This window comes from Molossus molossus, unplaced genomic scaffold, assembly GCF_014108415.1.
Source record: "Molossus molossus isolate mMolMol1 unplaced genomic scaffold, mMolMol1.p scaffold_m16_p_13, whole genome shotgun sequence".
NCBI classification, from domain to species: domain Eukaryota; kingdom Metazoa; phylum Chordata; class Mammalia; order Chiroptera; family Molossidae; genus Molossus; species Molossus molossus.
Window position 1 is genome coordinate 61085284 of NW_023425348.1, and position 20644 is coordinate 61105927.

The following is a 20644-nucleotide window of genomic DNA, read 5'->3' on the forward strand; positions in this document are numbered from 1 at the left end:
GGCGAGGTCCCAATGCCTTCAAAGCCCAGGACTCTGATGACAGACCTACCTGGTGTAAATGGGGAAGGATGATCAGACAAGACTTGCCCACCTATGCCCTGAGGAGGAGATGGTGCAGTGTGGCTATGGGGAAGGGGAAGGCAAAGGCCCAGTCAAAAGGGGGCTAGTCACCCCCTATAAGGGTGGGTTTGGACTAGGTTCTCAGCAGTCTGGGTGGTGCGAATGCACACTCCACTTCCAGTTCCATCTCCTCGGTCCCTACCGTACACCAGCTGTTCAGCACCCTCAGGAGCAGGAAAGGGTGAGCTTGTTCTCACTTTATTGTCCCATCCCTTCAATTAATGTTTACAGTGACAAACACCAGAGAGCAAACTGGGCTTCCCTTACTGGGCCATGCAGATGGACAGGCCAAGAGGCCTCACATCACACATCCTGATGCCGGGACTGGGCTGGAGCTTACATAAGGTACTTTGATTTCTTCTGCAGACTCTCGGTGACTGATGCTAGAATTGACTTGTCATCTTTGTCTGGAAGAGCAAAGCAAGTATATGTTAGTTTTAGTGATGCCAGGGGTAAGGGAAACTCCACAGTGCTTATAGTTACTATGCAGAAACCAGGGGTTGGACCCTGCCTGGGATCCTCCATTCTTCCCTGGGGCTGGGCCCTAGCTCCAGTCTTCCAACGTCAGCTGAGTGTGTGTAGCCAAGAGCTGCCAGTTATTCAGCACTTAATATTTGCCAGGCATTGTGCCAGGCACTTCCGTGCACTATTTCAGTTAAGCCTCACAACAGTCCTAAGAAGTAGATAAGAAGATAGGCTCAGGGTGGCTTGCCAAGGTCACACGGCTGGTCAGTGGTACAGCCAGGCCCCTGAGCCCATGTGCTGAACCAGAATTAGTTGTCAGGGATCTCTCCAGATGTGGTGTGAAAGCCAGATATCTCCCACAGTGCCTTTCCTGGTCTAGTTCTGTCGCACAGCTCAACAGCCACTCTGAAGACATCGTCTCGGTGTGCTAGGCACTTAGCTGACTGGAGAGACAGAGCAAGAGGACATAGTCCTTTCCCCAAGGAAAGGCATCTATAATGGGATTAAAAGGCCTGTAACTGTGGAGACCAGGGATACCAATGGGATGCTATGGAGAGTTCAGGGAGAGGCACTGGATGAAGCTTGGAGAGGTAGTTATGGTGGGGGAGGAACCTTGTTGGTGGAGAGGTTATCAACAGGATCATGGGAAGGCTAGGAGGGAGTTTAGCAAGAGGGAACAAAGATCAGCTTTGCATTTAGAGTTCATGCTTTTGTCCCCTTTATTGATTTTTAGAGACTAGTTGTGTAGCTGTGAAGAGAGTAGATTGTGTAGGAAGGAATAAAAGATTTCCCATACATGTGCACATATGAGCAGAGCAGGGGCCTCCACTGGCTCCCTTCAGTCCTCCCCTCATTTGTGCTTCCCATCTGTGCTTATCCTAGATTAGTAGTTCTCAACCTTGAATCACTTGCAAAAATCTGTAACATGAAAATTCCTTCCATGACCCTGCCAGAGCGACTCTGATTGGTGAGTCTGGTTTAGGCCTGTTCAGTGTTTTTCAAGGCAAATCTAGGCCTACTGAGGGCTGCAAACTAGTCTGCTGAGGGTTAGCAAATTTCCACATCTGCAGGGCCCAGGCACATAACAAGTGACATTGAGGGTGGAGAGTGGTACCACTATGGACAATGTTTACACCTCCTGATGGCAGATTAAATACAGAATGTTGCCAGCCGCACGAAGAGAGTCAACAACCCACAAGCCCGACATTTCATGCCTCTGCCCCAGACGGGAAGCAACCTGTCTCCCACGCCCGCCCACCCCAGGCTCAGTCCCACAGCACTCTCACCATAGACGGTGAGTGTGCAGCTACTGCGGTCCTTGCCCAGCTCGTTCTCCACCAGCACACTGTACTCGCCGCTGTCCTTGAGCGTGCAGGTGGGGATGACGATTGTGCATACACCACTGGTGGAGTTGTACCAGAACTTGGAGTTGGCCGTGATGTTAACATCGCCCTTGTAGAGAGTCACCGTGGGCCGCGGGTTCCCAAGGAAGGCACAGGTCATAGTGCAGTCCTGGCCACGCAGCACTGTGTGTGGCTTAAGTGGAGTCAGGAAGCGTGGCGCATGGCGCCAGTCCTTCTTCTCATAAGGCTTCAGCTTGGCACTCAGGTCCTCAACTGCGTGGGTGGGATGCAGAGGCTGTGAGCACCTCGGGGGCCCTACTACCACTCGCCATCTTAGTGCTTGGAAGCGCCCTTGAGATCCAGCTCATGGAATCCCGGTGACCTGAGATTCCCAGATGCCACCAACTCTGGGGACTGACTTTTCACTTGTTCCTAAAGTTCCCATTCCGCCCCCTCTCACCTGCCTTGCCACTTAGGGTTCCACGACCTAAGACAGGTCTACAGGGTTTTATGCTTTTCCAGACCCTGGAGTCCTAGACTTCTTTCCAGCCACCAGTTTCCCTGACCCAGAGCTGCTATCCTGCTTTCAACCCCCCTGGAAGCTCTCCTCGGTGTCCTCCCAGCCTCCACGGTCCCAACTCTCTCCTCCTGAGTCCTGCGTTTCACATTTCCCGACACTCTCCCCACCCTTAGCCCCTCCCTCCACAGATGCTGGACTCCATGCCCACTCCCTGCTCCTTGGAGACCCTTTCCAGTCCTCGCCACCTTCAGCCCCTGAGCTGAGAGAGGACCACTCTCACTACACCCGCCCCTCCCCTCCGGACCGACACCGTCCCCTGTCCCCAAAGACACCTCCCACCTCCACCTCGCTCCCACCCCTCAGTATACCCCAAAGGCTTCCTGACCTTTACTTCTCTGCCCAGGTTCCCAACGTTCCCCCTCCCACCTCAGTGGTTCTCTGATTTTACCTCAAATCCTGCGTACCCCTAGCAACCCTTGTATGATCCCCAGCATCAGGGATCTCAGACATAACCTGAACCCCAACACCCTGACTCACTCTTGTCCTTGTTGATGAGCCATGTGTCCTTGGAGTCCAGCGGGTCACTGTCACCGATTTCATTCCGGGCCAACACTCGGAAGTAGTACTTCCTGCCAGGGAGCAGCCCGGTCACCGTGTACTTGTTGCTGAAGACGCGCTCTGCAGCTGTGAACCAGGTGGCGGTGCTGGCATCGCGTTTCAGGATGACGTAGTGGGCCTCGCCGTCCTCCTGCACGTCGGGGCTGTGGTTCCAATGCAGGGTCACCGTGTTGGGAACCTCCTCGAATAGCTGCAGGTTTGTGGGTGGCCGTGGGAAATCTGGAACAATCAGAGGGTCCATCAGCACCCTGCCCCCACCCCAGCCACCCGTCAAGACCGGTCTCTGGTAGCTCGTGTCTTAAAGTCAGAAAGATCTGTTTCTGAAGTGTAGCTCCCATTTATACCAGCCTGGTGAACTTGGCAAATTATTTATTTTTTCTGAGACCCAATTCTTTATTTGCAAAATAGGGCTAATAACTATTAGAGAAATTTGGCTGAAGTGCCTGCAGGTAGTAACTGTTCAATAAAAGTTTATCCTTTCATCTTTGGGGGGAGGGTGACTAGGGCTTTATTTAAAGCTCCCAGCCCTCTCTAAGAGGTCACCCCAATTTATTTATTTCTGTTAACCCTCACCAGAGGATATTTTTCCATTGATTTTTTTTAGATAGAGTGGAAGGGGAGGGAGGGAGGGAGAGAGAAACTTCCATGTGAGAGAGACACATTCATTGGTTGCCTCTCCCATGAACCGACTGGGGCCAGCAATTGAACCTGCAACCCGTTGGTCCAGGGGCTGACCTTCTAACTGCTGAGCCAAACTGGCCAGGGCGAGGTCACCCCAACTTTTAATGGATTATCTTCACCTGTCCTTTTTTTTTTATCCTCACCCAGGACATTTTTGCATTTATCTTCAGATAGAGTGGGAGGAAGAGAAGGAGGAAGAGAGAGAGAGAGAAACATCTATGTGAGAGAGACATATTGAGTGGTTACCACCCACATGACCCCAACCGGGGCCGGGGACAAACTGCAATTGAGGTACGTGCCCTTAGCGGGAACTGAACCCAAGACTCTCTGATCTGCTGGCCGACACTCTAACCACTAAGCCAAACCGGCCAGGGCCACCTGTTCTTTCTGCCTGTCACCCATTCTCTGCTCTTTTTTTCTGGACCTACTCTACATATGTCCTGAAGCTCACCAGATGTGACTGCAGAAACTGAAACAAGGGCTTGGTCCTAGGTCAATGCCCTGGGGCTTCAGGGCAGAAAGAAAAAGTGGAAACCACCCTCCCCATTAAGGCAAAGGCTGATAGTCTTTCTCTGTGGCACTAAAGAAGTCTTCACTACCTTCAGGCATGACTTTATAGTGGTGGGAACTCAAGCAGCAGAGGGAGCTGTATTTTGGAGAGTGTGCAGGGATGCTCTGAGGCCTCTGCCACCGCCATACCTGCCACTCGTACATGGATGTCATAGTGTGCCTCTCCAAATTCATTCTGGAGCAAGATGCGGTACACCCCCGAATCAGAGCGCTTGGTGCTGTTGATGAGGAACTGGGAGTGGTTTTTGCCCTTGGTGATGGTTTCCCTGCCCTTGGTGGGGATGCCATCTTTCTGCCAGATCACGTTGGGTGGTGGTGAGCCCTGGTGGTGACAGGAGATGGCACCAGGGGTCACCAATGTGGTATCTGGGGGCAAGCCCTCCCCCAACATTGAGGAGTCTCCTGCCGGCTCTAGTGTCAGGCCCCTGGCGAAGGGCAGAGTCAGCAGCAGAGACAACAAGAGCAACAGCAGCCATCTGGGTTGAGTGGTGGGCATCTGGGGCCAGGGTCAGGGATGACTCACAGAGAAGGCAGCATGGATGCAGAGGGCTGTCCCAGCACGAACCACCATGTGACTCTTCAGCCGGGCACTGAGGTCAAATTTGGGGGCAGCTGAGATGGAGGAGACAGAGGTTGGGGCATAGACCTCTCTTTCCAGAAGATTCAGTTTTAAGCCTCCCCTCCAAAGCCTGTCCCAACCTATCCTCCTTCATGCCCCCATTATAGGCCATACAGACATCTAATAGCCCTGATCACTGTGAAGCATTTATTTGTTTTCTTACCTGTTTCCCTCTAATAGTATATAAGGACCTTGAGGGCAGGTCCAACGTCTTATCTGTTTCTATATCCCCCACTCCCCATTGGGCACACAGTATAATACTATATGGCACTTAATGAGGTTTGTGTGTGTGTGTGTGGGGGGGGGGTTGGGGAGCGGAGAAGCCCCGTGTCACCCCAGCTCTATCCAGGCACAATTGTGGCTGACGACTTGTTTTTGACCACAGTATGACCCAATTCTTCCCTGTGGAGTGAGGTCCCAGAGAGGAAGGTTTGGAAGCTAGGATGCTGGGGCCTAGGCCCCCAGCCCTCTTCGTTCTCACCTGGTGGTGGCATGGCACGGACGCCCTCGTCCAGCTCCACAGGCTCCCCAACCCCGGCCTCATTCACAGCCCGGATTCGGAAGAAGTACTTCTGCCTCTCCGTGAGGCCTCCCACCGTGTAGCAGGTGCCTGAGATGGGGATTTTTGTGCACTTGGACCACTCTTTGGAGTCTTCAGCCCGCATCTCCAGGATGTAGCCAGAGGGTGGGTCTCCCTCTGCAGGCTCCCGCCAGGCCAGGGAGATGCTGGAGTTGGAGGAATCAGATACGTGCAGGCCCTGCACCAGGCCTGGGGGTTCTGGGGTGCAACACACATCCAGTCAGACCCCAAACTCGATTCAAAACCCTAACCTTTAACCCATCTATCTCCACAATCCATTTACACACAGTACACCCACCTCAACTCCTAAACTCCCCCACCTACCGAGCATTCCTACCCCATCCTCAGCCACGCTCTACTACCTCAGCTAATATCAGAAATACTCCAAATTCAATAAAAAATTTTTTTTCCAACCTGCCTCGTCACTGTCTCTGGTTCTCAATGTTTATTTTCTGGCTTTCTTATGTATTTGAATTCAGTCCCTCCAGTGGGCTGGCAGCTTCCTGAAAGTGAGGACTCTTTGATACCCCACCCCCACCCCCATTACACTTTCCCACAGAAGAAATGCTCTCTCTATCGCGAATGGGCTAATTCCACTATGTGTTGAGGCCTGGCAGCCCTGAACTCACTGACAGGGTCTTTGGCCACCACTGAGTTGGATGGCATACTGGGATGTCCGGGGCCTGCCTTATTCACAGCTATAACTCGGAATTCATACTCTGTGTCCTCCAGGAGACCATCCACGGTGCACTTGGTGCCTGGAATAGGAATTTGAGGGGTCATGAGGCCAAGAGGTCCTTGGGGTGAGAGGGCATGGAAGAGGGGGTTGTGGGATGCTGTTAAAATCCCCAAAAGAGTTGGGGGAAGGAGTATGTTCAGAGTAGCAGGGGTACATGGTCCACCCAGCAAAGCCTCCCTTCCTCCCTCCTGGGCCTCTGTCTCCAGGAACTCACCCTGGATGGGGTCCTTGTTGAATGGCACCCACAGGTTACTGCCTTTCTTCCTCCGTTCCACAATGTAGCCGAGCACTGGGGCTCCCCCATCCTGAGTGGGGGCATTCCATGTGATAGTCACGGCCTCCTTGGTCACATCAGTCACTTGAGGCTGGGAGGCAAGACCGGGGGGCTCTGCAGGGGATGGAGAGAGGGCACAGGTTGGGACAGGGGCACAGACAGTTGCCCACCTCATGCTAACCTCTGGCTGCCTCCTTAAAAACAAAACAACTTAAACACAAGATTCTTAACTCTGGTTGCACAGTAATACGAAGTGGGAAATAAAACAACAACAACAACAACAACAAACCCACCAAAAACTAGTGTCTAGGTCCTACCTCCAGATAGTTTAATTTAATTGAGCTGGGGCAGAGGCCAGGCACCAGCATTTTTAAAAAGACCTCAGGTGATTCTACTGTGTAGTCAAGATTGAGAATCACCGACTTAAACCTTCCAACCTGTCCCAATGCCCCAGTTCTTCTTTTTTTTTTTTTTTATCCTCACCCGAGGACATTTTTCCATTTTTTGCTCAGGTAGAGTGGGAGGGAGAGAGAGGAACAGAGAGAGAGAGAGAAACATCGACGCGAAAGGAACACACCGAGTGGCTGCCACCCACACAACCGACCAGGGCCGGGGACAAACTGCAACCGAGGTACATGCCCTCAGCGGGAACCGAACCCGGGTCTCTCAGGACCGCAGGCCGACGCTCCAACCGTTGAGCCAAACCGGCCAGGGCGGTTCTTTTAAAATTTTATTTATTGATTCGTTTTGAGAGAGAGAGAGATTGACTTACTATTCCACTTATTTATGGATTTATTGGTTGACTCTTGTATGTGCCCTGATTGGGCATCGAACCTACAACATTGGTGTATTGGGACAATGCTCTAACAAACTGAGCTTCCCGGCCAGGGTGCCTCAGTTCTTAGGGTACAGTCTTGACACACTGGGGCATGGAGATCAGTTGGAAGGAGTGTAGCAAGTAATTAATTAGTAATCATAATTAAATATTGATGTTGTTGCCCAGCCAGTGTAGCTCAGTCATTGAGTGTAGCCAAGAGGTCGCTGGTTCGATTCCTGGTCAGGGCACGTGCCCAGGTTGTGGTCTGATCCCCAGTGGGGACGTGCAGAAGGCAGCTGATCATTACTCTCTCTCATTGATTTCTATCTTCTCCCCCCTCCCTTCCTCTCTCTAAAATCAATAAAGAAAAAAACTTAAAAAAATATTGATGTTGTCAAGGGTTTTCTTTGGAAAAAAACTTAGCACGGATTCAAGGTTATAGCTAAAGTAACACCACTCTCACTTGGATTTGGGATGATTTCCAGAACAGAGAAATGGGTGCAGTCAGGTCCCTGGACTTGTGCAGTTTTGGATATATACGAAGGAGTATGTTGTGCATGTGATCTGAATGGAAAAAGTTGGGAATTCCTGCCCCAAATGATGTTGGCTCTTACTCTGGGATCCATCTGTCTCATGGGGTGGCTGGAGAAATGACTGAAATTCCCCACAGACCAGCATTTCTCACTGGCCAAAGGCCCCCCATCCTGACCACTGAGTTTCCCACTGAGCGTGGGGCTACTTTACTGACCGATAGGATTTCCTGCGAACACTTCGTCTGTCTCCAGAGGGTCGCTCACTCCTTCTGAATTGACGGCCAGGATACGAAACTGGTAGGCTTTTCCCTCTTCCACTTTGTTGGTGGAGAACTTGGTGACTTTGCTGTCCACTTCGCCTATTTTAATCCAGGACTTCTTGCCAACTGCCCTCCGTTCCACTATAAACTGTGTCACAGGCCGCCCACCATTGTCCTTTGGGGCCTTCCACTTCATGTGCACACAATTGCCCGAGAGCTCCAGGAACTCCACTCGGCCCTGGGGAGGCTTGGGACGGTCTGAGGACAGAAGATGGCGTCAGAATGGCGCTTTGGAGCGAAGGGTCAGAGGGATTTGTCCCACTCGCTGGAGGTCCAGCCAGACTGGAACAGAGTTAGATTCTGAACTTTCCGGATTCCCCACCCTTCCCTGTGTCCACTGCTCCTCCTTCTAAGACCTGTCTAAAGAATTTGATCCTTGCCCCCCTGAGACTCCTGCCTGCCCAGGAGCGGATGGACTAAATCCCTGAGGGGCCTTGGCAGATCCCCTTGTCTCCTTCCAGACAAGCTCTCCCCCTCTTCGGAACGTCCAGAACTCCAGGGTTCTCTGGTATTACAGTCTGCCTCATGTTATAAATACATGTTTACAATTTTCTGTCTCTTTTGGGTTGAGGGACAGTTGGGGACACTTCATCTCTGTGTCCTCAGGACAGAACACAGAGGTGGTGCTGTCTTGCCATTGAATTGAACCGAAACCTTCCCACCCACAGCTTGATGGAGATGCCGGAGGAGGAGGTGGTGATGGTGTGTGTGTTGCATGCAGAATACGAGTTCACCAAGGCCGGCGGCTTCTCATCTCTTTCCTTAACTTATGTTCACACCCATCTCGAATCCCATTCCCACCCTTATTCCATCTTTTCCCCCAATCTCATTTTATCCTCAATTCCATCTCACATGCCCTCACCGAGCCCCAGTACTCTTCCCAACCAATCTCACGGTCATCTCCCAATCCCACCTCCTTTACCTCACTGCCACCACACTTCCAACCACGTCCTCACCTCCAAGTCAATCACAATACTTAAGTCACATGTGAAGGTCTATTGCGTGTTATGCACTTTGCTGTGTGGTTTAGTCACTTGAAATAGCTAACTAAAAAAAAAACACTCTGTTCCACAAGAGATGCCGTTTTCAACCCAAACTCCAACTGTCTCCAGTCTGCCTCCTGCCCTGAGCACTGGGCAGCAGGTGGCCTCAGCCCAGCCCAGCCCAGCCAGGGTCTTGCCCTCACCCAGCACGTTGAGGTGCACAGTGGCCGTGGCTGAGCCATGGTCATTCTTGAGCTTGAGCAGGACAAGGCCGGTGTCCTCCCTCACGCAGTTGGAAATGGTGAGCAGCGCCTGGTCCTCCCTGCGCTCCATGGACACGCGTTCCTCCTCTGTCACCTCCACACCATCCTTGTACCACGTCACTTTGGGAAGTGGCTTTGCCCGGAAGGGCACCTTGATGTTCGCAGTGTGGCCCACCTTCACAGTCACGGGGTGCGCAGCGAGTGCCTCCAGCACCGAGGGGTCGATGGTAGGAGGATCTGCAGGGCGGGGCGGTAGGGAAGGCTCGCCCACGGGGTGGCGGAGGGGTCGCGCGGTGGAGGAGGAGCTCTGAGCATGTGGGCGGGGCAGGCGTGATTGAGGTTTGTCAACAGGGGGCGGGGACCTTACCTGCAATGTAGACGGAAGCTTCGCTCTCCGCGCCCTTGGCTCGGAATGTGTACTTGCCCTCGTGCTCTGGGCCCATATTGGGGAAGATGAGCTTGTGCACCGCACCCTGCTTCACGATCTGCACGCCTGGCAGGTCCGTGATCTGGGGGCAAAGGGTGGGCGTGAGTGCGAGTGTATGCTCGCTGAACCCCTTCCTCGTTGGACCCCTTCCCTGGTCTCTACACCGACCTCCTTGCCGTCCTTCAGCCACACACCCTCCACCTTCTCGTCGTTCAGCACTACGCACAGCTCAGCCGGGCTGCCGGTGGCCGCGTGCACGTCGGACATCCCGCTCTTCACGGTGGCCAGGCGCTCTGGGGAGAAAGGGAGCAGGGGGCTTGGGAAGGGGCAGGTGTGCCACGTCTACCAAAATCATTCATGATGAGCAGGAGGTTTGGAAATGGTCAATGGGCGATTGGGGAATGGTGAGGGGTTGGGGAAAAGTCAGTGGCATTGGGCAAAGGCGAGCAGGAAGACTTGGAGATGACTGCTGGGGGAAGGGGGAGCTGATCTTCAGAGTGGTCACTGGGTACTCAGGACGCTCAGTCTAAGAAGGGGAATAGATGGTGGAGGTGCAGGTGGTTAGTGGAATTGGGATGTTTAGCGGTGGTTTTGCTGGTCTGTGGGATGCCCAGGGTTATTGGGAACTGAGGTGGTAAGGGGTCAGTGGGGAATGGTCAGGGCTAGTGAGTAGGGGCTGGTCAGGGTCAAGGGGTGTGGGATGATCACGGTTGCTGGGGATAGTCAGAAGCTGGAAGTAAAGGATGGATGAAGTCAAGGGATTTCAGACAGAGTTTGAGAGATGGGGGATGATCAGGGTCTAGGAGGTAGAGACGTTCAGGGCCTGGGAGGTCAGAGATGGTCAGAATTTGGGAGACAGGGGTGGTCAGAATCGGGAGGTAGAAATTGATCATAGTCTGGGGGAGGGTTGAGGTCAGTAGGGGAGCTGATCCATGTCAGGGGAGCTTTTTTGGGCTCCCTACACCATGTCCAGAGTAGGGAATATTAGGGTCAGTAAGGACTGACAGAGTGGGCGTGTACCCTCCACGGTGACTATAGCAGTGCTGCAGTATTCAGTGGGGTCCCCATCCTGCATTGCCACCACGGTGTACTCGCCACCGTCACTGAGCTGTGCATCTTCAATGATCAGCTCTGCTCGCTTGCCCTCATGGTTCATGCTGTACTTGGTGCTGCGCTCCAGCAGCTGCCCATCCTTCTTCCAGCGCAGTGTCACGTTCTTGGACGTCAGCTCACACTCAAGGCATGCACGGCTCCTCTCTTTCACACGTACATTCTTGAGGGTGCTCACAAACTTGATGGGGATGCCTGTGGGCAGATAAACATTTGGACCTGCCCCCAATCTCCTACATCCTTTTCTGCAGCTACTTGCTGTCCTGCTCCTCTCTTTGGCCCCAGAAAAATCAGGCACTTGTGTCATGGAGTGTGTTTGTGTGCAATGTGTGACCCACGGAGGCACCTGGCAGGGAGAGTCCCACCTCTGTCCCTTACTTGCTAGGTGACTGTACGCAATGCATTCATTCTCTGAGTCAGTTTCCTCACATGTAAAATGGGACAAAAATCCCCTTGTAACTCCAACCATAACTGAATTGTCTCTCTGGTTTATGGGTCTTTACACATGCTATTCCCTCTGCTGAGAATGTCTTTTCCTCTTTCTCCTCTGAAAGCTGAACTATTTTTTGTTCTTCTTGGTAAAGTTTGGCCATCATCTCATCACATTTCTTTCTGACATGGCCAGGTGGTGCCTCTTTTTTGGGCTCCTATAGCTTCTGTGTCTCCCCCCTTCACAGTAATGATTGTTCTATGTCACATGTGTCAAGTGTGGTTCACATGTGTGACATGCTTCTTGGTGTACCCACCATCATGTGCAATTCTCCAAACTAGTTACAAGAATGTGAATAGTCAAGAGTGATGTGCTGTAATATATGATATTAGAGACATAAAGACTAGTAATTTCTTGGCCCATGATTTCCCAGCTGACAATAAGACCCCAATGTATCTTCACTCATTGCTTGAGAACTTCGGTTCTAATTCCATTTCCACATGTGCCTTTTCCACTAGAGTAGGAGTTAGTGGAGAGGTGAACCCTGTCTCTCATTCCCATCAAAGGGCCTTGCAAAGAGAAGATGGGTGGATGGGTGGGCGGATGGATGGATGGATGGATGACTGCCCATGTGGAGGTTGCTGTGCATAAAGCCCAACCCTTGAGCTCTGGCCCAATCACTCACGGTCAATAGTGAGCTGGGCCTTCTGTACCAGGTCCCCCACCTCGGCAGAGAACTCGCCGCTGTCACTGAGTCTGGCGTCCTTAATCTTAAGCGTGTGGGTCAGACCATCCTCAGACACTGTGATTTCATACTTTTCATCCCTCTTCAGCTCCTTCCCATTGAACTTCCACACAAAGTTGGGCACTTTCTTGGAGAGGCGGATCTCAAATACAGCTGTCTGGCGCTCCATCACCTTCATTGGCTTCATCTCTCCCAAGAACTTCAGTGGCTCATCTGCAGCAAAAAGCAGGAGGGGCAGTCACTGGATTGCAGCCTGGGTCTCTCCTGAGGAGTGGGATGGTGAAGGGAGATGGAGACTCAGGTGTCATTGGTCTCCTGTATCCCACAGTTGGGGAAAGTATCCTTCCTTTCATTCTGCTCATGAATCTTGAAGTCCCCTCTCATGGTTTACATGATCTCTTCCCCAGTGATCCTAACAGCAATTATAAAAGCACTTGTGTATGCCCTGGCCAGTGTAGCTCAGTTGCTTGAGCACTGTCTGGTGTACCAGAAGGTCACTGGTTCGATTTCCAGTCAGGGTACATGCCCAGGTTGCCTCTCTTTCTCCCTCCTTCTAAAATCAATAAAAATATAGTTTAACAAAAGAGCAGTTGTGTAGTTTTAGATATGTGTCAGGCATGATTCTAGCCAATGTGCATATATTAATGCATCTGATTCCCGCACAGGTAGGTTCTACTATTACTCCCCACTTTACAGATGGGGAAACTGAGGTAAAGAGAAGTTAAATAACTTGCCCCAAATCACACAGCTCATTAAGTGACAGAAGTTGAGATCTGAACTTCAACAGTCTAATTCCAGAGACTGCTCTTCACTGCACACTACCCTGGCCCATGGCACTTACTATCTCATAGTCCTCTCCCTACACTACTTGTCCCCCTGCTACATGAACTCCCATCCTCACTCTGTCTTTTCCTGCATTGCCCCACAGTCCTCTCTTCCATATTCCCATGGGCCCCATCCATGCTATTCCTCCCCCGACCCTGACCATGTCCTCCTTGTGCCCCCTGATGCCCACACTCATACCCAGCACTCTGAGCTCTGCAGTCATCCGCTTGTCGCCCACAGACAGGCTGTAGATGCCTGCGTCATTCATATTCACATTGGTAATAACCAGCATGTACTTGGTGCCCATCTGCTTCACATCATACTTGCCCAGGGAGTACTGGATCCTCAGTGGTTCACTACCCTGCATCATGAAACAGGCAGAAAAGCTGATGAAGTGGTGTAGGAGACTTTCGGACGTCCCCATTCCTCAAGGCCAGTCTGAGCTGCAAGGTGCCATGTCTACCTCTTTAAGATCCTAAAACACACCCACAGGCCCCCAAGATCTCTCTAGCCTCATCATCTGGCTCAGTGGGATCCAAGGTCCTTGCCTTCCCTAAGGCCTGGACTCTTAATATACATGAGTTTATTAGATGCTTTCTCTTAGAGGCACAGATCTTCAGTGACCTTCAGGACCATCGAATCCAGCTTTTCCATCGGGCAGACTGAGGCACAGAGGAAAGTAGATGTCTCAAATTAAACAGCAAAGTGGTAGAACAGCTAAGAACAGAGCCCAGCTCCCAGCTACTTTCAACCATACCAGGAGGCATCCTCTTGATGGGATGGGAGGGAGGACATGGCTGATGGATAATAGGGTTTGTGAAGGGAAGGAGGGCAGAGAGGAAATGATATTGCCAGGGTGGACCCTGACTAGGTACTCCCCCACCTTGACCCATGTCATCTTGATATTGGGGTCCTTCAGCTCCATGATGCACTCAAAGACCACCGTGGTGTCAATCTTGGTCTCTATGTCTTCCAGGGGCTTCAGAATCCGGATGGTCTGAGAGATTGTGATAACAAAGTAACAGTGTCAAGGGCACCTGAGCCTGTCCAGTCTATGTCCCCAGTCCTGGAGGAGCCACCCAAGGGTTTGGGGAGAAATGACCAAACTGATTAGATACCCAGGCTTCCCCCTCCCTCCTGCCACTGATTTAGGGGAGACAGATAAGCTAGGGGATGAGAAGAGCACCATCACTTGCAGTTAATATGGACCTAGACCCAAGACACAGATTTTCTAATTCCAGTGTAGATGCGTAATAATGACAAGTTGGTTGAGTAAATGAATGATATCACCACCACAAAAACAAATGAAAGAGGAAAGTATAATTTTCATTTGGTAGATGAGGAAACAGGTTCAGAGAGATGCCCATGTTCACATAGTTAATAAGGCAGTAGAACTGGGATATGAACCCAGGTCTGTCTGACTCCAAGTCCAGACAAGTATATTAGGGAGTGGTGAAGAGAGGAGAGGCAGAAGGAAGGTGACTTGAGTTCCTTTCCTGCTTTTGATGTAGAGGAAAGGAACTCATGCCTTTGAGTATGTGTGTGCAGACCAGGAGACACATAGGCACTAGCACTTTTGGTGAGACCTAGGCCCATCCTGCTGACCCCAGTTCCCCCATGGGTACTGACCTCCACCTCTACTTTTTTCATCCCTTTGAGCTTCTTGAGCAGCCCCCGGAAGTCAGTGAAACCATACTCTATGCAGACCTTCTCAAAGTCCTTCTTGGGCACTTTGGCCAAAATCTCCAGCATCTCTTTCTCATCTGTCACCTTCTTCTCCTTCTTCTTGGTAGCAGGGGGAGCCCTGGGAGAAGGTGGGTGTCAAGTTTGGACTCAGCAACTCCCTCTGAAGACAGAGGGAGCATCTCCTGACCTTGAGATACCCCTCCCCACTCCATGGATTCTTGGAGCCTGGGCCATTAAATCAAAGCCCTGTTGAAAGGCCTTCAAGAAGCTCTAGCCTAAAGGGTGAGGGATAGTATCCTGAGCAGAGGAGCCTTCCAGCCTCACCTCTTCTTCAACATCTTTTTGAAATCCATTTTCTCTTGACCTGAGGACAGAGAGAGGGACAGGTTCAGACCGGAGAATTTGGTCATTAAGAAGAGAGGCCAGGAGGAGGGGCTGGCTTACCCTCTGTCACCAGCAAGGACACAGTATAGATGGCGTCTGCATGGTCATTGCTTGCAATGCACTTGTAGTTGTCAGAGTCATCCGAGGTCAGTGGCTCCAGCTGGATCAGAGTCAGCCATTAGTAAGGGACGGGGGAGGGGACCATAGGGAGATTTTCTGTGGGAAAAAAGGGCATACTGGGGGGCTAGAGGAGGAGCTGAGTGTTGGGTGTATGTGTGGAGGATTGAACAGCCTCTATGATTTGCAGGGACCAGGTAGCTGTCAGTATGGGCATGTGTGTTTGTAACCTCGTTCTGTATCGGATTCTCCCCCTTGGATATGAGCTCCTGGAAGACAGGGACTTCCTCTGGGTTGTAATTCTATCTGCAGTTTCTGGCAACGGGCTGAGTACTCCTTCCTTTAACACATATTTACTCCTCTGTACCAGGCACTGGGCTGAGCCCCTGAGGAAACAGTGGTGAATAAGGCTGTCTTGGTGCTGTAGCGTGGTACTTACATCCCAGTGGGCTCTCAGAAAGGGCTTGCTGAATGAATGAGTTTGTGCAAAGGGTGGTGAGTAGGGGACTCTCGGGGACTGGGGGTCCAATAATGGGTCTTTATGAGGAGGAGAAACCAGCTGTGATTTCTGGGGGGAGTGGGGAGGCTCTTTGCTTTTCACAATGGAAGATGGGGGCAAGACCAATAGGGACAGGAGTAATTATAAGCCTAGGTCTCTTAGGGACCTATCCCTCCTCTTCCTCAACGTCTGGTCTGGAATCGGAAGTTGCAGCAGCTGGTTAGACCCAAGGATTATTGGCCCTTGGCAAGACTCTTCTGGAAGGCTCCCCTGAAAAGCCTAGGAACCCTACTTTCACTCTTACTTTATGACCAGCCCCTCCCTCCATCCCTCCAACTCAGGGGGGGGGGGGCTCTATTCACTATGGTCCTGCCCTTTCTAGCCACGCCCATAGTTTTGGTCTCCTGTTCCTTTAGGTTCACTCACTCTCTGGAACCCTCCTTTTTTGTTTGTGACTGTCCCCTCCTCATTCTGGCTTTGCTCCAGCTCTGCCTTGCCCTGCTCCTAAGTTTGGTCCCCTGTGTACTCTGGGAAAGCCCAGCTCCTGACTGGACTCTCTTATCCTGCCCCTCCTCTAGGCAATGACAGCTGCTTTCCCCGTCTCCCAGTTCTGGGGTCTCCCTGTGATTGTCTCGTGGGAGAGAGGACCCGTGGCTCCTTGGGGTGGGGCCCCTCCCTCTGGCCTGGACCTCAGGCTCCGGCCCCCACCTTCAGCACGTGCTCCTTGTTGATGCCGTCGTAGAACATCTTGGCAGACTCCTTGATGGGGATGCCGCTTTCCCTCTTCCAGGAGATGTTGGGTTTGGGGTTCCCCCGCACCTGGGCTCGGAACACAGCTTTATCTCCTGTAGTGGGCACGGGACGCATGTTCGCTTCTTAGCCTGCAGGCTGCACCTTCTGCCTGCTCCTTGCCTCCGCCCAGGGATCTCGCCCCCGTCTAAGCCAGAGAGGGACCCTTGGCCTGGCTCTGCCAGTCTGTGTACTGGGGGATGGTGGTGGTGGGGTGGTTGGGGCTATGAAAAAAAGAGAGGAGCACCCAGGGGCCTGGGGAGACATCGGATTGGGGTGACATACCCTCAGGCGCAGTGACCGGGTGAGGCTTCTCCACAAACTCAGGGACGCTCTCACCCTCAGGGATGTTGGAACTCCGGGTCACCAAACTGAAGAACTCTACAGTGCTGGACGACTTCGTCGTCATGACTTCCTCTGTGGCGGCAGGTGAGAGGTCAGAATGGGCTCCAGGTGGAGCTCAGGCCAGTACTGGAGAACTGACCTTTTCTTGAGGGGATGGTGGGACACTCCAGGCCAGCGCCAGCAGGACTGGCTTCAGCCAAGAAAGGATGCCCTTAGAGTCAGTCATTGTATTATGTCAAATTTCAACCACTAGGTGGAGTCAAGTTCTCTCCCACCCCTCAATGGTCAATCACTCCCTTTTGGGCTTTTTAATTTTTATTTATTTTTTAAATCCTCACCTGAGGATATTTTTCCATTTATTTTCAGACATAGAAAGAGGGAGGGAGGGAGAGAGAGAAACATCAAAGCGAAAGAGACATATGGACTGGTTGCCTCCTGTATGGGACCTAAGCGCAAGTGAGGTACAAGCCCTTGACTGGAATCAGTCCTGCGACTCTATGGCCCGAGGGCCGATGCTCTAGCTGCTGAGCCAAACCGGCCAAGGCCTTTTCTGCTTTTTGAAAAAGAAGACATCTCTTTTGGGAATTTCTTGATCTGTTGTGCTTGTCTCCTAGGTGTCCTGGTCCCCCAGTAGCGTGAGGAGGGGCTGGGCCTGCTCCTGCTTGGGAGGCCTGGTAGCTCAGCTGAGCTCTGCTCTAGGCCTTCCCCCTGCCTCCTGTGGGTTCAGCATTCACGACCATGGAGCAGTGATTCCTGACAGGGACAGGAAACACTCCCGGTCCAGTGGGACTGTATATGAGAATCTCATGATCTGAAAGAGCATATTCAATGTTGTAATATCATTTTATATCTGGGAAACAAAACCTTGTTTTTTCAATATAAATGACACTACGCAAAATCTTGTTGGCTAGTGAATTAACAATTGCTCTGAATCATGGAGCCTCTTCCTTGTCAGGGACTGTGCTAAGCACATTTCAGAGATGATTTTATTTAACCCTCACAGAGACCCAGTGAAGGAGGTGTCTTTATTACCCCCACCAATCTGAACGACTGAGAAGAGAAAAATGTGTTAAGAAGCCGGTGGTCTGCTGTTGACTAGTGATCAGAGGTCTCAAGCAAGCAGAGTGCAGGCTGTACCCGGCCTACACATGTGTTTTATTTGACCTCTACAGTGTTTGAACAAAAAGTAGCCCTGTATCTAAAAATTGTGAGATTTCACATAAAAGTTCAGACTTGTGGATTCTCATATTTCCATATGTTACCATGGTGAATATGGCTGCCCCTTTAGATGGGGTATGTCCTCTCTGGTTTACCTCAATCTTTTCTTCTTTTTTTTTTTTTATCCTCACCCGAGGACATTTTTCCATTTTTTGTTTTAGGTAGAGTGGGAGGGAGAGAGAGAGAGAAACATCGATGTGAAAGGGACACATCGAGTGGCTGCCACCCGCACGACCGACCAGGGCCGGGGACAAACTGCAACCGAGGTACGCGCCCTTAGCGGGAACCGAACCCGGGTCTCTCAGGACCGCAGGCCGACGCTCTAACCGCTGAGCCAAACCGGCCAGGGCTACCTCAATCTTTTTCACACATTTACGTTCCCTGCTTGGACCCTGCTGGTCAGTGGTTTTCAACTCCAGTCGCATTCTAGAATCTCTGGGGAGTTTTAAAACCAAACAAACACCTGGTTTAACAGTTGAGTGAGACTCAGGTATTGCTGCTTTTTCACTCCTCTCCCTCGCGCCCCACACTAAGATGGCTCCAACTGCAGCCGGCGCTGAGACTCTGCTATAATCACTTGAGTTTGCGGCTTCTGGTCTCACGTTTCGGTCTTCTCTTTGCTCTACATCACTGACCAGGAGGGACTGGCATTGCATGTTTATCTGGCTTTGACCTCTGTGCACAGAGGACTATGAGAACAGCCTCTCCAGGACTTTGAGGGAGGGGCAATGGCTGGGAGGATGGGTATTCAATGTCCTGGCCTCTGGCCATTTTCTAGTCGCTTTACTCTAGAGACATGACTCAAGCAATCTGTTCTGCTCTGAGGCCACTCCCCAGCTTTCCCTGGGCTCTGCCCCCTCCTTCGCCCAGGTCTGGTCCCCAAGGGCTGAGAGCCTGGAAGCTTAGGTCGCTTGCTGATCTGTTCATCCTCTCTCCATGGTGGCTCAGTCTTCTCTCTCTCAAGTGAAGCAGGGTCAGCATTACTCACATATAGACAAGGTAGCTACCTCCATGCTGAGTCTGCCATCGGAGATACAGGTGTTTGCCTAGAGCTCTGATCTCCTCCAGTAATAAAGAGTTCATCAGTCACTCACACACAGCCCTGTGATAGATTTTTTCCTAAGCTGTTTTCCTGGAGAGGGGATCTGTGGGTGAACATAGAGCAGGCTGAAGCTTTATCAGAGCCCAGATTAGAAGCCCAGGTTGGGAGAGGGTTGCTCTTGGTATCTTGGGCTCTTGAGAGGCCCAGGAGTCACAAAGACTGAGGCTACCCAGGGGGTAGAGGTGGAGGAAGAAAGGCTGCCCCTTCCTGATCCCCCTCCCCCCATTCTACTTGCCTCCCATGGTCTTGGTTGTCTGGGAGAAGGTCTGCACGTGGGTAGTGGAGCTGGAGAACTCCATGGACACGTGCTCCTGCAGCATCTGCTTGTGGTGAATGGTTGTCATGGTGACGGCAGGCGTGGGCACTCACCTGGGAGGACAGGGAGAGGATGAGGCCATGAAGGACAAGGAAGGGAGGAGGAGGGAGATTCAGAGATGTTCTGCGTGTGTGTGAGAAGGGGCAGGGCAGGTGGACACCGGGAGCGATGGCAGCGCACAGGAGAGCGTGAGAGGTCAGGCAGCGAGCCTCTTCTCTCTGCCTGTCTTCTTCCCTGTGTATCTCACCTCCCCTGCCTGGTTACAAGGATCGACGGGCTTGTTCCCCATGGAGTAATCCCAAGCCGTTCCAAGTTCTGGGAGGAGGGTGTAGGGCTTAGGTTTATCCAGCGAACCAAGTAAGGCCCAGAGGGAGTTGAGGATACCCACTGACAACTCCATGGAACGGGGAGGCAGTGCGGAGGTTTCATCGGAAGGAAATGAAGTCAGACCTAAGAAGGGACTTCCTGACGCAGCCATACTGGAGTGGGCCTTGGAAGGAAGCTGTGGATTTTCTTCCTGGGCCTGGGGGTCCAGGGGTCCCCTGGCACTGGCGGAATGCGGAGACAGATGACAGCTCATTTTTCCAGCTCTCTCGTTTGTGGTATAGGAAAGTTGAGTTTTGATTTCTTATACTTTTTTTTTTTTTTTTGGAATTGGTAATTCAATCGCATAGTTAAAAAATAAAACAATATAAACATCTTCATGAAGAGGCTCCCTCTACTCTCGAGCCCCTCCATCTCCCAGCCAACAGGTAAGCATGCGTGGTCTCCAGGCTCCTCTGTGAAAATACCATGTCTGTGTCCTCGTCCCCTTCTTTCACAACTAAGGTAGCCTATTATACACGATTCAGCCCCTTGCTTTTTCATTTGCTACATCTTGGAGGTCTCTCCGCACCAGTTAATCAGGTTTCCTCATTCCTGTTGACAGCTACATTGTATTTCAGTGAAAGCATGGACTTACCACCTTTTATCTAATCAGCGCCGCAGTTTTTAAAGCATAGGAGGAAACTGATGGCTGAGAGAAAGAACCTGTCCTAGGTCACTCAGACTGGAATCCTGGCCTCCTGACTCCCAGTCCGGTGACCTTTCAGGGGACCCCAAAAGCCCTGTTCTGAGCGAGGCATTTCGAGGCTCAACTCTCTTCGCCACCCCGCCATGATGTATTTCGGCCTGTCCTGCTTCTCCCTCCAGCTTCTGAGACAACCT

At 51.7% G+C, this 20644-nt stretch overlaps 1 protein-coding gene across 1 annotated transcript; it reads right to left on the minus strand.

Moving 5' to 3' along the window:
• Positions 1–456: 456 nt before the first annotated feature.
• Positions 457–19466, minus strand: IGSF22 (immunoglobulin superfamily member 22). Its single transcript, XM_036260235.1, has 22 exons — positions 19358–19466; positions 16743–16874; positions 16377–16513; positions 15113–15212; positions 14993–15032; positions 14612–14786; positions 13866–13979; positions 13181–13343; positions 12098–12370; positions 10893–11177; positions 10041–10165; positions 9813–9954; positions 9386–9682; positions 8095–8397; positions 6470–6643; positions 6146–6274; positions 5418–5714; positions 4841–4929; positions 4447–4639; positions 2986–3285; positions 1872–2201; positions 457–527 (listed from the first exon to the last, which is right to left on the minus strand). Exons 1-22 carry the CDS (start codon positions 19464–19466, stop codon positions 457–459), a joined length of 3978 nt encoding a protein of 1325 aa, XP_036116128.1.
• Positions 19467–20644: the final 1178 nt, after the last annotated feature.